This window comes from Erythrolamprus reginae, chromosome 4 (assembly GCF_031021105.1).
Source record: "Erythrolamprus reginae isolate rEryReg1 chromosome 4, rEryReg1.hap1, whole genome shotgun sequence".
Classification (NCBI taxonomy): Eukaryota; Metazoa; Chordata; class Lepidosauria; order Squamata; family Dipsadidae; genus Erythrolamprus; species Erythrolamprus reginae.
Window position 1 is genome coordinate 70,844,136 of NC_091953.1, and position 15,120 is coordinate 70,859,255.

The 15,120-nt window shown below is 40.4% G+C and overlaps 1 protein-coding gene across 1 annotated transcript in view; it reads left to right on the forward strand.

The window, feature by feature from the left end:
* Positions 1-15,120, forward strand: part of CFAP47 (cilia and flagella associated protein 47) — a 1,022,460-nt gene that overhangs the window by 117,560 nt on the left and 889,780 nt on the right. The window contains exons 13-16 of the mRNA XM_070750589.1: positions 3,789-3,885; positions 8,471-8,687; positions 12,909-13,153; positions 14,135-14,265. Coding sequence (XP_070606690.1) covers positions 3,789-3,885; positions 8,471-8,687; positions 12,909-13,153; positions 14,135-14,265 — 690 coding nt within the window. The remainder of the gene's footprint in view (positions 1-3,788; positions 3,886-8,470; positions 8,688-12,908; positions 13,154-14,134; positions 14,266-15,120) is intronic.

Genomic DNA, 15,120 nt, shown 5'->3' on the forward strand with positions numbered 1-15,120 from the left:
GGGTGGCAGAGAAGTTGAAAGTTTGCCATGTTGATTGTTTTGGGTAAAAAGAGGAAGGGAAGGAAAGCTCTCAGCTTATCATCTTATTAATAACAATAAGTTCTTGTAATGTCTACATTTCCTGACTTGGCCTAGCAAGGTCAGAAGAAACATCAGCTTTAATGATTTATTCATTCTGCACTCCATTTCTGAGACCATAGAATAAATAGGATTTCTACATCCACTTTCTCTAATTCTAGTCCTATCAAAGGATGGTCAGAGGCTTCCCCCAGAAGGAGCAAATAGGCTTGTGGGCCAAAGTGCTGACCAATAGGACCTTCTAAGTGTTGGCATTAAAACTTTCTTACTTGGCTGATTTTAATTTTTCTGCTTGCAGGCAAATTCGGGATAGGAGCCGAACTTCCTAGTTGGCTTCCAGTTGTCTCGGTGGTGTCGGTGTTTAGAGCAAGGATGGCTCCAAAAAAGGCCGCTGAGAAGAAGAAGAAGATGATGATATCCATAGAAGCGAAGCAGGAGATCATTAATTTGCACGAAAAAGGGACTCGTGTTGTTGACCTTGCGAGGAAGTTCCAACGCAGCACATCCACCATCTGTACAATCCTGAAGCAGAAGGACATCCTTAAAGGTGTTAAACCAGCAAAAGGTGCGACTATAATTTCCCAACTCAGGACGTCTGTTCATGAAGAGATGGAGAGGTTATTGCTAATTTGGATAAAAGAAAAGGAGCTGGCCGGAGATACAATAACAGAGGCGGTCATCAGCGAGAAGGCTCGTGCGATATTCGCCGATCTGAAGAGCAATGAACCATCCTCGTCGGGAGATCCAGATGAGTTCAAGGCAAGCCATGGGTGGTTTGACAGGTTCAGAAAAAGAAGTGGCATTCACTCAGTGGTTCGGCATGGGGAGGCAGCGAGTGCAGACATCAAGGCAGCGGAGGAGTTTGTTGTGCATTTTGCTAGCCTGGTTGAACAAGAAGGCTATGTCTCTCAACAGATCTTTAACTGTGATGAGACTGGGCTGTTTTGGAAGAAAATGCCCCGTAGGACTTTCATTACTGCCGAGGAAAAGAGCCTGCCAGGACATAAGCCCATGAAGGACCGTCTAACCCTTGCATTGTGTGCAAACGCGTCGGGTGACTGTAAAGTGAAGCCACTTCTCGTGTACCATTCGGAGAATCCTCGCGCGTTCAAGACGCACAAAATCCTAAAGGAAAGACTCCATGTCCTGTGGCGCTCCAATGCAAGGGCATGGGTAACGAGGCAGTTCTTTGTGGACTGGGTAAATCTTGCTTTTGGTCCTACGGTGAAGGAATATCTTCTGGCTAATGAACTCCCCCTACAAGCCTTACTGCTGCTCGACAATGCTCCAGGCCACCCACCTGCTCTTCAAGACGACATCCTTGAAGAATTTCAATTTGTGAAGGTTGTCTTTCTCCCACCCAACACGACTTCAATCCTGCAACCAATGGATCAGCAGGTCATAGCTAACTTCAAGAAGCTGTACACGAAGCATCTGTTCCGCCGATGTTTCGATGTAACAGAGAACACCAACTTGACACTGCGTGAGTTTTGGAAGGATCATTTTAACATCGTTTCTTGCCTTAACATCATTGACCCTGCCTGGCAAGAAGTGTCAAGGCGAAACCTGAACTCGGCGTGGAAGAAGTTGTGGCCTGCTGCTGTTGCACCAAGGGACTCTGCTGAGCCCGAGGGTGAGACCGAGGACATCACCGAGACTGACACCCCATTGGAGGAGATTGTGTCACTCGGTAAGTGTATGGGTCTGGAGGTAGACGAGGGTGACATCAATGAGCTTGTCGAAGAGCATGAAGAACCGCTCTCTACAGAGGACCTGAAGGCGCTCCATGAGATGCAACAGACGGATCTGACCCAAGAGATGAGCAGCAGTGAGGAAGAGATGCAGGAACCACAGAAAGCCATTCCTGCCAGTGAGATAAAAGCGATGCTAGCGCAATGGGAGAACGTTGTCAGTTTTGTGGAAAAAAATCACCCAGAGAAAGTAGCCACGAGTCGTTCAGCAGCACTTTTCAATGACACCTCATTGACTCACTTTTGCAACATTTTGAAAAGCAGGCAAAAGCAGATGTCATTGGACACATTTTTTACAAAAAGAGCTGCTCCAAGTGAAAGTGCAGCCAAAAAGGCAAAAACAGATGATTAGGCTACTGTGTACATATGTAAATTTAAAAGTTTAAGAAAGTTTACAAGTTAAGTGAAAGAAACTTCATTATTCATTTATATGTACATGTACATTTCTTCATTAAAAACATGTATTTTTGCATAATTTAGACTAACTTTGTGAATTTTTTGAGGGCTGGAACCAATTAAAATTATTTACATTAATTCCTATGGGGAAAAGTCGTTCAAGATAAGAGCTGCTCGACTTAAGAGCACAGGTCCGGAACGAATTAAACTCGTATCTCGAGGTACCACTGTACTTTCTTTTAATATTAGATTTGTTACATTGTATACTGTTGTTATTACTGTTGTGAGCCGCCCCGAGTCTGCGGATAAGGGCGGCATACAAATCTAATAAATAATAATAATAATAATTTCAGACAGCATGATCTATCTTTGTCATGGGCTGGGGATAGCGGGAGAATGTCAGGTGAAAGCAGTTGAAGAAATTGCTATCCAGTAGTTAGACTGAATAATGCATGTTTATAAATATACATTGATTTCTAATAATTGCAGTGGTATATTTTTTCTGCATGACACATTTATCTCGATCCAGTATTGTTTATCTTAATTTAAATGTTAGTAAATGGAGGTGTATATGTGAAGGAGAGATATTTAAGTGAAAGAATATTACATGGGAACAAATAGGCCCTCCCTCCAAATATAAATAGGGCAACAATTTATGGATTGAATTTAAGAAGAAGGTGAAGAATGTAGATTCATAGGAGGAATGTAAAAATAAAGGTTGTTGGCATGAGAAAGTAAATAGGAATTAATATATTCCTGAGCAAGAGTATACTATTTGAGCATGGTCTGAGGAAGCAATGAGCAGCCTGAATATTGATCACTTGCTTCACAACTTAAAAAAAAAATTAAAATTTTATTTAGGGAATTTGTATTGCTGCCTAATTGCACATGGCGACTCAATGAGACTTACAGAATGAATGTAGAACCTTATATAAAGCAATAAAACCAATAAAAGAGACATATAATAAGTTAATATAATAAAATCACTCTGTGCCCCAGTGATAGCACCTCACACGAGCCATTTAATGTGCTCCATTCCACCCTGGGTTCCCCAGGCCCATTGGCAGAACCATGTCTTCAATGCCTTCTCTGGGGAAGGATGTTCCAGAGAGAGGGGGCCACCACAGGGAAGACCCTTCTTCTGGATCCCACCAGGTATAACTCCCTAGGGCACTCCTCCCCTTCCAGGCCACTCTTGCCACACCCAGCCTCAGGTGTGCTGTTCACCCCCCCTCACATTCTTTCTCCTCTTGTTCTTTGTCTATATCACTTTCTCTGTCTGTGTCTGTCTCTCTCTCTCTTTTTTTCTTCCTCTTTCTTCCTCTCTTTTCTTTCTCTGTTGCTGTCTCTTGTTTTTTCTTTCTCTTTTTCTCTCTTTCTCTCCCTCCCTCCTTCCCTCCCTCTCTCTTCCCCATTCCCTGCCCCGCCCCCACTTTCCAGGTGTGAAATTCACTTACCTTCCCTACTGGTTCACAAATGAAGAAAAAAGATGCGATACTTTTGTGTCTAAACAAATTAAACTCTTTTAATAGTATGGGATTTGTTTGGGTTTTTAAAAAATAGGTGGATGGTTGTCTTAATCCTGAAACATTGTCTCAGCAAGAAATCGAAGATTGCAGTCTAATTTTGACACCAAAACAGCTTCACCAGATAGTCATTGGTAAGATAGTGATTTGATAACACATATTTTTCTATGTTAAATTATCAACTATTGTATAGGCCAGTGATGGTGAATCTATGGTACAGGTGCCACAGGTGGCACGCAGAACCATATCTGTTGGCACACGAGCTGTTGCCCTAGCTCAGCTCCAATGTCCGTGTGCGCCGGCCAGCTGATTTTTGGCTTGCACAGAGGCTCTGAGAGGGCGTTTTTTGCTTCCAGAGAGCCTCTGGGGGGATTGGAGAGGGCATTTTTACCCTTCCCCAGTTCCAGGGAAACCTTTGGAGCCTGGGAGGGGGGTTGAAACATGAGCCCACTGAGCCCATCAGAAGTTGGGAAACAGGCCGTTTCTGGCCTTCAGAGGTCCTCCGGGGAGCTGGGGAAGGTGTTTTCGCCCTCCCCGTGCATTGAATTATGTGTGTGGGCACTCGCACATGTGCGATAGCATGCAAGCATGCTCTTTTGGCACATGAGGCAAAAAAGGCTCACCATCACTGGCATGGGCAAATAGAAAATTGGCAAAGATGGAATAATTCTAGCAAAACATATACAGGTAAAACTCAAAAAATTAGAATATTATGCAAAAGTTCATTTATTTCAGTAATGCAACTTAAAGGTGAAATGTAATATATGAGAGACTCATTACACATCGGACTTCAAGCATCTTGCAGTGTGTGCCTCTCCATTCTTCCTCCATACTCTGGGTCCTTAGTTTCCAAATGAGATGCAAAAGTTTCTACAGTCTGTGTTAATTTGGGGAGCCTTGTCATCTGCTGGTGTTGGTTCACTGTGCTTTGTTAAGTCCAGGGTCAATGCAGCTGTCTACCTGGAGATTTAGAAGCACTTCATGCTTCCTTCTGCAGATGAGCTTTAGGGGATGCTGACTTCATTTTCCCGCAGGATCTGGTACCTGCCCACATGATCAAAAGCACCAAAACCCTGGTTTAGTGACCATGGGATTACTATGCTTGATTGGCCAGCAAACTCACCTGTCCTGAACCTCATATAGAATCTATGGGGCATTGCCAAGGGAAAGATGAGAAACATGAGGCTGAACAGTGCAGAATTTAATTTAATTTAATTAACTTTTAAGCTGCCCAACTTCTTGCGGACTCTGGGCGGCGTACAGTCATAAATAATATAATACAATACAACATAAGCAATAATAAACAACATAGTAAAACAGTATAAAACAGTTAAAAAGAAACCCAAAATACTATATTATTTCAACAAACATTCATATCTCTTGGGCCGGGCTAGTTGTTCATCAGCAGCCTCTAAGCCTGCTGACAGAGCCATGTTTTCGCAGCCTTTCGGAAGGCCATGAGAGTGGGGACAGTACAAGTCCTTGGGGGTAGATGGTTCCACAGAGTTGGAGCTGACACAGAGAAGCTCCTCCCACATGGCCCTGCCAATCGGCACTGCTTGGCCGATGGGATCTGGAGAAGGCTGACCCTGTCACCATAGTCATCACAATTATGAGAAATCACAACTTGATCGATTTTGCTTTGCATGAAATGAGTCTCTTTCATATTACATTTCACCTTTTAAGTTGCATTACTGAAATAAATGAACTTTTGCACGATATTCTAATTTTTTGAGTTTCACCTATAAGTGCTCCTGACACAATACTTTTTAAGCCCCATGCAGAGCATATTAAGAAGAGCTGAAGGCTACTATTGAGGCATCCTGGTCTTCTATAACACCTCAGCAGTGCCACAGCCTGATAGCTTCCATGCCATGCCGCATTGAGGCAGTAATTGCTGCAAAAGGGACAAAAACAGAGTTTAGAGTACATATACATGGTTATACTTTTCAGAGATCCAATATTGTTCTATGTACAATCCTTGTTTTATTGATTACATGTAATATTCTAATTTTATGAAATTGTGGATTTGGGGTTTTCATGAGCTGTATGCCATAATCATCACAATTATGACAAATTACGGCTTGAACTATTTTGCTTTGGAGGAAATTATTCTCTCTTATATATTACATTTCATGTTTTAAGTTGCATTACTGAAATAAATGAACTTTTGCATGATATTCTAATTTTTCGAGTTTCACCTGTAAGTGCTCCTGAGACTATTGCTCCTTTTTTCTTTCAAGCCAACTTACTTTGAGGACTTGACTTGTAGAAAGGTTTCTTGATTGTATGTAGTATTTTTGTATGTTTGCCAAAAAAGAATTACATTTTCCTCCTAACTTGTACACACTGGATATTTTTGAGCAAATCTGTTGTTATTAGTCTCCTATACACAGAAAGAGAAAGGAAAACTACCATTGCAATTGTATTGTCATGTTTTCAGTTTTTAAAAATGTAGGGTACCTGGCCTCTCCTTGCCTCAAAGTGATACATTTTCCCTCTCTTTTTACTATTACTGAACATCCAAAGTAGACTATTTAATTCTATGTATATATATATGTGCCATATGTGTAGAAACATGTTACACACAGACACACAAAAATATACCGTGCATTATCTACTATATAAACTGTATGTGCATATACAGAGAGAGAGGGGGGGGGGGTGTCTTGTAAAATTATATACATTCAACCTCACTTACTGTGATATGAAAAACAAACCCAGAATCCACTTTCTGCCACACATTTAACCATAACTAGAACATTACACATGCCTTCAGATGTACCGGTACTTCCCTAGCTTGCACATCACTGTTAGAGCTAGGAAATGTCATGGATTGAATAAAATGTGGTGATTCTCACTTAACACTTTTGCTTAACAACCAAAATTTTTGGCTCAATTGTAGTCATATGTCTTTCTTTCTTTCTTTCTTTCTCTCTCTCTCTCTCTCCTTCCTTCTTCTTTCCTTCTTCCCTCCCCCCTTTCTTTTTCTGTCTGCCTGTCTTACTTCCTTTTTGTTTCCTTCTTCCGTCCCTTCCCTCCCTCCTTTCCTTTTTGTCTGTCCTCCTTCCTTCATTCCTTCCTACCTACCATCTTCCTTTTTCTCTCTCTTCCTTCCTACCATCTTTTTCTATCTGCATTCCTTCCTTCCTACCATCTTTCTTTTTTTTCCTGTCTTCCTTCCTAACATCTTTCTTTCTTTCTTTCTTTCTTTCTTTCTTTCTTTCTTTCTTTCTTTCTTTCTTTCTTTCTTTCTTTCTTTCTTTCTTTCTCTCTCTCTCTTTCTCTCTCTTCCTTCCTTTCTTTCCTGTCTGTCTTTCTTTTCTGTCTGTCTTTCTGTCTTTCTTCCTTCTTTCTTCCTAGCATCTTCCCCCCCCCCCCCCGGCGGGTAAATTAAACAGTCAATACTGTACTAGTTTTTATTTAAGGTTACAAAGCAAATGAAGAATCATTTTGAGTATTCTCTAAAAATTTCTTCAGTGGGATCCATAGCAAAAGATTTTTCACCTGGCAGGAGTCTTGGTGTGGAACAGACAGAAACTGAAGTCCTGATAGATGGGTGGCTGGTGAGGACCACATGCTCCCATCCGCCCCTTGCTCCTGCCATTTCAGAGGACCCCCCTCCACCTCCCGCTCCAGTAATTTTCTTTTGGAAAAGTTCCTTGCTGCAATCCCAGCAGTTCAGTTTTTTTAAAAGCTGAGTGGCTGGGATTGCAGCAAGGAATCCCAGAGAGGGTGGGGGAGGTGCCTCCACAGACACAATTGACTTCCTTTGCGATTGCTGCCTACTTGGAGCCCCCACCCCTCCCACCGCCAGGTCGTGATTCGGCGGTGGTGGGTGCCTGGGGTGTGGACGTGAAGGGGCTGTGAGAGGGCTTTCATTGAGCGCTTCGGTTGCACATGGCCCGCCCCTCCTGCAGCCCCTTCGCTGAGAGTGCTTTTGCCAAGCGCTGTCAGCGAAGTGGCTGCAGGAGGGGCAGGGCAAGCACTATCAAAGTGCTCAGCGAAGAGGCTGCGAGAGGGCTTTTTCTGAGCATTTCGGTAGCGCCTGGCCCGCCCCTCCTGCAGCCCCTTCGCTGAGAGCGCTTTCGCCAAGCACTTCGGGAGCGCCTGGCCCGCCCCTCCTGCAGCCCTTTTTCTGAGAGTGCTTTCGTCAAGCACTTCGATAGCACTTGGCCCAACCCTCCTGCAGCTCCTTTGCTGAGAGTGCTTTCGCCGAGCACTTTGGTAGCGCCTGGCCCACCCCTCCTGCAGCCTCGGTGAAAGCGCTCTCAGTGAAGGACTGCAGGAGGGGCAGGCCAGGTGCTACTGACGTGTTCAGCGAAAGCGCTCTCAGTGAAGCGACTGCCAGAGCACTTTCACCGAGCACTTCGGGAGCGCCTGCCTTTGCTTCAGCTGGGAGAGGCAGCATCTGCCCCACCCCTGCACAGCCTGCTTGGCCGAGCCACCAATGCCTGCCGGTCTTCCAAGGGCGCCCTCTGCTCTGAACTGGAATCCCTGCAGGCACTCGGACCATCACAGCACCCGACCACTATCAGTAACTCGAGTATAAGTCTAGGTCGGATTTTTCAGCACATTTTTGGTGCTGAAAACTTGATTTATATTTGAGTATATACGGTATATATATATTGTGTTTATATAGGTGTGTGTTATGATTTTATAAATACAATATATTCCCCTTCGCTATAAAAACTGTAATGCCTTTTTTATTCCTTCTAGGTCCTTCCACTATTGACTTTGGAGAAGTCTGTGTGCATTCTACAACTACCAGAAAATTGCATATCATAAACAACCTACCTGTGAATATATGGATACAAATAGAAATTAAAAGTGAAGAACTGCAATACACCAATCCTTTGGTGCATGTCATAGCACCTTTTGTGAAAACCTCTATTTCTGTGGTATTTGAGATGGACACATTAGGAAACTTTAAAAAGTAAAATTTTAAAAACTATCTCTATGTAGTTGTTTGGTCATGAAGAAAAATAATTATTCAGTAATAACCCTAGGAGGTGAAGGGTAGATAGGAGTCTTGTTAGAAAGCAGTTGTAAAAGGGTAATTAAAATTAAGTATTATTTTGTGAGATTTCATATATGTTGTCCTATCCAAATTAAATTAAAAGAATTATGTTTAGAGACAGTATAAGAGCTTAGCAAGTCTATGTTAATTTCAATATTCCTAAATTAAATATATCTAATGGCATAATTTTATCATTGGTGCTGCCTGATGGCATGGCAATAATAATAATATTTCCATCTGTCAATTACAAAAGGATACATTATTTGGATTTGCATAAACGCTACGTGATATAATATCCAAGCTATTTGATAGGAACTGATTGTACCTGAAAACCAAGACCCACTGAAGAACTGGTAGCTAAATAAAATACCAATAACAAGTCAGTTTAAAATCTAAAAAAGCTAAAGCTAATCTAAAACTATCTCTAGTTGGGGGAAAGATCAAAGGCAACATGAGAAAATATTATTTTACTGAAAGAGTAGTAGATCCTTGGAACAAACTTCCAGCAGACGTGGTTGGCAAATCCACAGTAACCGAATTTAAACATGCCTGGGATAAACATACATCCATTGTAAGATAAAATACAGGAAATAGTAAAAGGGCAGACTAGATGGACCATGAGGTCTTTTACTGCCGTCAGTCTTCTATGTTTCTATGTTTCTAGCTATAGTGACCTACTATTGCCTATTGTTTATAATTGTGTTATAATTTTGGATAGTTTCTGAGCAGAAACTATTGTCACATTAGATAAGCCATGGGGGGGGGGGGGACTTGTATAGCTTTCCTACCCAATTTCTTAAGAAATGCTCATAAAGAGAACAGTTTAGAAGAATATTTGCTATATATTCTATTTCTATTTATCCATATTATCAGACTCTTACAATGAATTAATGTGTGCATTAAAGAAAGCCCACTTGTGTTTATAAAAGGTTAAATTATATAGCTATTTAGCAAGAGGTTTAGGAGGGACTTTCTGTGACTTGAAGATCTTTGTAGGATTCTATTTTGACTACCCTTGATTTGACTATATTAACAATATCCTCATATCCTGTGTGATGTAGAAATTCAAATGAGAATACATGTGTCTAAATTTTTTTCCAGGTTAGTTTATTTATTTATTTTTATTTATTTATTTTGTCCAATGCACAATAATACACAATGAAGGTTATAGAGTATATAGTAGAGAAGAAATATGAGATATAGGAGAGACTATACGACAGGGGACGGAAAGCACTCTAGTGCGCTTATGTACGCCCCTCTCTGACCTCTTAGGAATCTGGAGAGGTCAACCGTGGATAGTCTAAGGGTAAAATGTTGGGGGTTATGGGATGATACTATAGAGTCTGGTAAGGACTTCCATGCTTCGACAACCCGATTACTAAAGTCATATTTTTTACAGTCAAGTTTGGAGCGGTTAATATTGAGCTTGAATCTGTTGTGTGCTCTTGTGTTGTTGTGGTTGAAGCTGAAGTAGTCTTTGACAGGCAGGACATTGCAACATATGATCTTGTGGGCAATACTTAGATCATGCTTAAGGCGTCGTAGTTCTAAGCTTTCAAGACCCAGGATTGTAAGTCTAGTTTTGTAGGATATTCTGTTTCGAGTGGAGGAATGAAGGGCTCTTCTTGTGAAGTATCTTTGAACATTTTCAAGGGTGTTAATGTCTGAGATGCGAAATGGGTTCCAAACAGATGAGCTGCATTCGAGGATGGGTCTGGCGAAAGTTGCCAAGTCTTTGTATTTATCTAGTAATAACAGTGGTAGTAAACCACTGAAAATTAATAATACACTAACTCAGGTTAATTATTCTGAATCATGCTTAAGATTTAACATTTGACACTTCTGTTTCTAGCCTTAATATTATATTGAACACACACCTTGGTGCACCTATAATGGCCCTAAGGAAGATGGCACGATAATGATGTTTCTTAGGAAGTATTTGACTATGTGTTGTTGCACCAGCAACAATAAGGTCCACAATGTCATAATAATCATATATAAATTGAAGAAAAATAATTATCGGTTCCAACTCTAAAATTGTAAGCACAATTTTTAAAAAAATAAATGATAAACCAAAATCAAATTCTTAGGTTAGAAATTTTAAACCTACGCAATATTCAGACATTATACTAGAATGTCCATTATATTTATGGAAAAAATACCACTCAGTTGGTTTTTAAGTAGATCAATGTAAGAAAAAACGTTTTTACAAATGTCAAAAATTATCAGAAATCTTCAAGATAGTGCAAGTATCATCTTTACCAAAAAAGGAAATATTTAAATTTAAATCACTACAGGCTTCCCGTATGTGTATGCATGAGGATAGGGAAGTAGGGAGGAAGATAATGAATTACAGTGGTACCTCAAGATACGAACCCCTCATCTTACGAACAACTCGTGATACGAACCCGGGGTTCAGAAAAATTTTGCCTCTTCTTACGAACTTTTTTTGAGTTACGAACCGGCGTTCGGAGACTGCTGGGAAGCCGCGCGGCTGTTTTAAAAGGTGACAGCCGGGCGGCGGGGCTTCCCAGAAGCCTCCTGAATGCCGGTTCGTAACTCGAACAAAGTTCGTAAGAAGAGGCAAATTTTTTCTGAACCCCGGGTTCGGTTCAGGAGGTTGCTGGGAAGCCCCCCAGCCCGGCTGTCACCTTTTAAAACAGCCGCGCCGCTTCCCAACTGTCTCCCGAAGCCGAACGTGGAAGTTCGGCTTTAGCGTTCGGCTTCGGGAAGCTACTGGGAAGCGGCGCAGCTGTTTTAAAAGGTCGCAGCCGGCCTGGGGGGCTTGCCAGCACCCCCCCGAACCCAGGTTCGGGGTTCGGGAGGGTGCTGGGAAGCCCCCCAGGCCGGCTGCGACCTTTTAAAACAGCCGCACCGCTTCCCAGCTGTCTCCCGAAGCCGAACACTAAAGCCGAACTTCCGCGTTCGGCTTCAGGAGACAGCTGGGAAGCGGCGCGGCTGTTTTAAAAGGTCGCAGCCGGCCTGGGGGGCTTGCCAGCACCCCCTGAACCCCGAACCCAGGTTCGGGGGGGTGCTGGGAAGCCCCCCAGGCCGGCTGTCACCTTTTAAAACAGCCGCGCTGCTTCCCAGCAGTCGCCGAAAGTCGGTTATTTGCGTGGGTTTTTTTGGTTGCACGGATTAATTGACTTTACATTGTTTCCTATGGGAAACAATGTTTCATCTTACGAACCTTTCGTCTTACGAACCTCCTCCTTGCACCAATTAAGTTCGTATCATGAGGTATTACTGTATTTGGGGTGAACAATTTCCTGCCTTGTCAGAATGGAATTCCAGGTGAAATTAGTGTTGAAGTTTCTTCTCCAACTCAAAATGTACTAATATATGGGTGTAATGTGTAGGTGTGCATATATACCAAAGTTGTGCATGTGTGCCAAAAGTCACACTCCAAAGAAATGCAGTCAAGACAATAAATGAATTTATATTAATTTAATAGAATAAATAACTACTAATTTAAAATAACTGCCTTTAAGATATTCCACTTTCAAAATTGATTTCTATCTACATAAACTAACCATTCTTTCTCTCAGACAAAACCCACACGTATACCCAGAAATATCCATCCATTTTCCTCTCTACTTCTAGCAAAAATAATAACAAAAGAAGGGAAAAATGGGATAAGAGAGGGAGGCAATTGCAATGGGGAAGGAAAATAAAAGAAAATTGGATCCAAATTGGATAGAAATATGATGGAGCAAAGGGACTGCTGGGTAAGGAAAGATCTTTTGCCCTGTGACTACATGGATTGTCTATGTAGGATTTCTTTGGTAACATAGAAAATTGATTTATCTTCTTTCAAAGACTTTGTTTTTAACAGTCCTCCTGCAGCCCTGGAATTTTCCAGTGGTCTCAGCAATGGGTGGAAACTAATCAAGGAGAGAAGCAACCTAGAACTAAGGAGAAATTTCCTGACAGAACAATTAATCAATGGAACAACTTGCCTCCTGAAATTGTGAATACTCCTAAAACTGGAAGTTTTAAAGGAGATATTGGATAATTTGAAGTGGTGTAGGGTTTCTAAAGGACTAGAAGACCTTCAAGCTCACTTCCAACTCTGTTATTCTGTTTTCTCTTTTCCCAAATGAAGTGGCTGATGAATATTTTTTTTGTGTGTTACAGGTCTTTCATGTATTCAATAAACCAACACCACGTTGGACATATTTTAGTGATAGCAAAAATTGTGCCAGTTTCCTTGGAACTATCTACAAATGAATTGACTTTAAATCCTGCTTTTAGCTTTCTGGCAAAAACTGGATTTAGGACAACAGTTACTCTATATAATCGAAAAAACTATCCTGCACAATTTACTTGGAAGCCTGTCATCACTGATAAAGGAATGGGGTTTTCCATCTGTCCAGAAAAGGGTAATGTACAAAGTGTTCTTTTTTTCAATCAAAGAGCAATTTTCAATCAAATATGTAATGAACTTAAATATGAACTTAAATATGAGGGGACAAATAACAGTTATTTTTTCTTGAAAGTACGTTGCATGGTTAAAATTTTGCTGTTTAAAATATTTATAGTTATCTATAGTTATGTCTTTTTCTTAGCCAGCATAGCTGCTATTAATCGTCCATATTTATTACAAGCCTGTCTTTTAAATTATGATGAGATTGTGTGTGTGTGTGTGTGGGGGATTCATATTAAAGACCTTTTGGAGAAGAATTGAACATTTATATTATTGATGCTCATAGTAGTTAAGGGTTGCTGAAGTTGTTCATTTATTGAAGATTTACAGTATTAAATGATTAAACTTCGGTATGTGTAATACTAGTACTGTATTTCTTATTAATAATATTTTCATGTGTTGGATTGGTAAAAATTATGGAGAATAATAAATCAAGACAAATGAAAAATGACTTATAAAATGATTATAAAAAGTTCACCCTAATCTCGATATATGTTGTGTGTTGTTTTGTAATGTTTAGTTGTCTAACAGTACATTATCTCAATGATTAGTAATCATATCTTTATAAATATATTTTCTGTGTTTGTGTATGCTGAAATTTGAATGGGAAAGGAAAACCATTGTTTTTCCCTACTCAGCTCAGTTAAAATTAGATTTTCCGTGTAGCAGATCTTTATTTAAGGATGGCATGGATATAGGAAACAGCACATACTGGCTGTTATTATCTACCTACGCTAGATAATTATTTGAAATTCAATAAATTAAATTTGGGATATTTCAGATTGAATAAAAATACAGCTCTAATCAATATGGACAACTTTATAAACTAATTTTGTGAAATGCATTAAAATTAATTTTTAAATTACTATTCACCTTTCATAATACAGTAGTTATATTTTTAACAGTTTAGTATTATTTTCTCTCCTTTTATATTTAGGTATAGTAGAAGCAAGTAAAGATCTTGAATGTGAAATTGTTTGGCATCCAAGTTTCTCCTCTTCAACAACTGGAGAATTTGACTTGTGTGTGCATGAAGGAAAAACACTTAGATTAAAATGTTTCGCAAAGGTATTAGTATAATTTTTACAGATATAGTTAGCATTTCTTCTATATGTAGTAATGATACCTATATTTTTAATATGTATAATTGTAAAGAAATAAACAATGCCAATATATTAAGGATGAACCAGTAATTGTTAAAGAAACATTCTCTCTTCACTAAATTCAGAGCTTATCAGGAGAAATGTTTGCCACAGTGGAACATGCAAGTACAGATAGTCCTCAACTTAACAATTAATTTAATAATGGTTCAAAGTTACGATGGCCTTAGAAAAAGTTATTTATGACCTCGCCTTAAAGTTATGACCATTGCATTATCCCCGCAGAACAATGATTAAATATATTTTTAAGAATGCTAGGATGTGTTTTGCTGGGCTCACAGCATGAGCCTCCAATTAAGTGGAAAGGTAGAAAGTCAGACACACACACGTGAAAAGTCAAGAACACTGTTTTTATCTAAAGTAAAATAGAAGCCAAACACCCTTTTGGTAGTCAAAGGGCTCACCTTCAAAACAACAGACTTGAATGTGGCGAAAAACAATAAACAAACACAAAGCAATTAACAAGCAGCTGTGAAGACGTCACAGCCACTCTCCTTCCAATGTTTTCTAATATCAATGCAAAGAGTTCTGATATCAATGCAAAGAGAGTCCTTGGAGAATCCTGAGACGAAAGCCACTTCCTCTTTCACCGAACGGATACACTTCCACACTCTGAGACCAAAACGCTGCCAATTTAATGGCAGCCCCAATTAGTTGAACCACACCCAAACACAGGTGAAACTCCTTTATCTCCTGTAGTATTTACACAGCTGCTCTTTCCTAGTCATTGCCCTGTGGCTGCATACGTCAATGAATGTCTCTT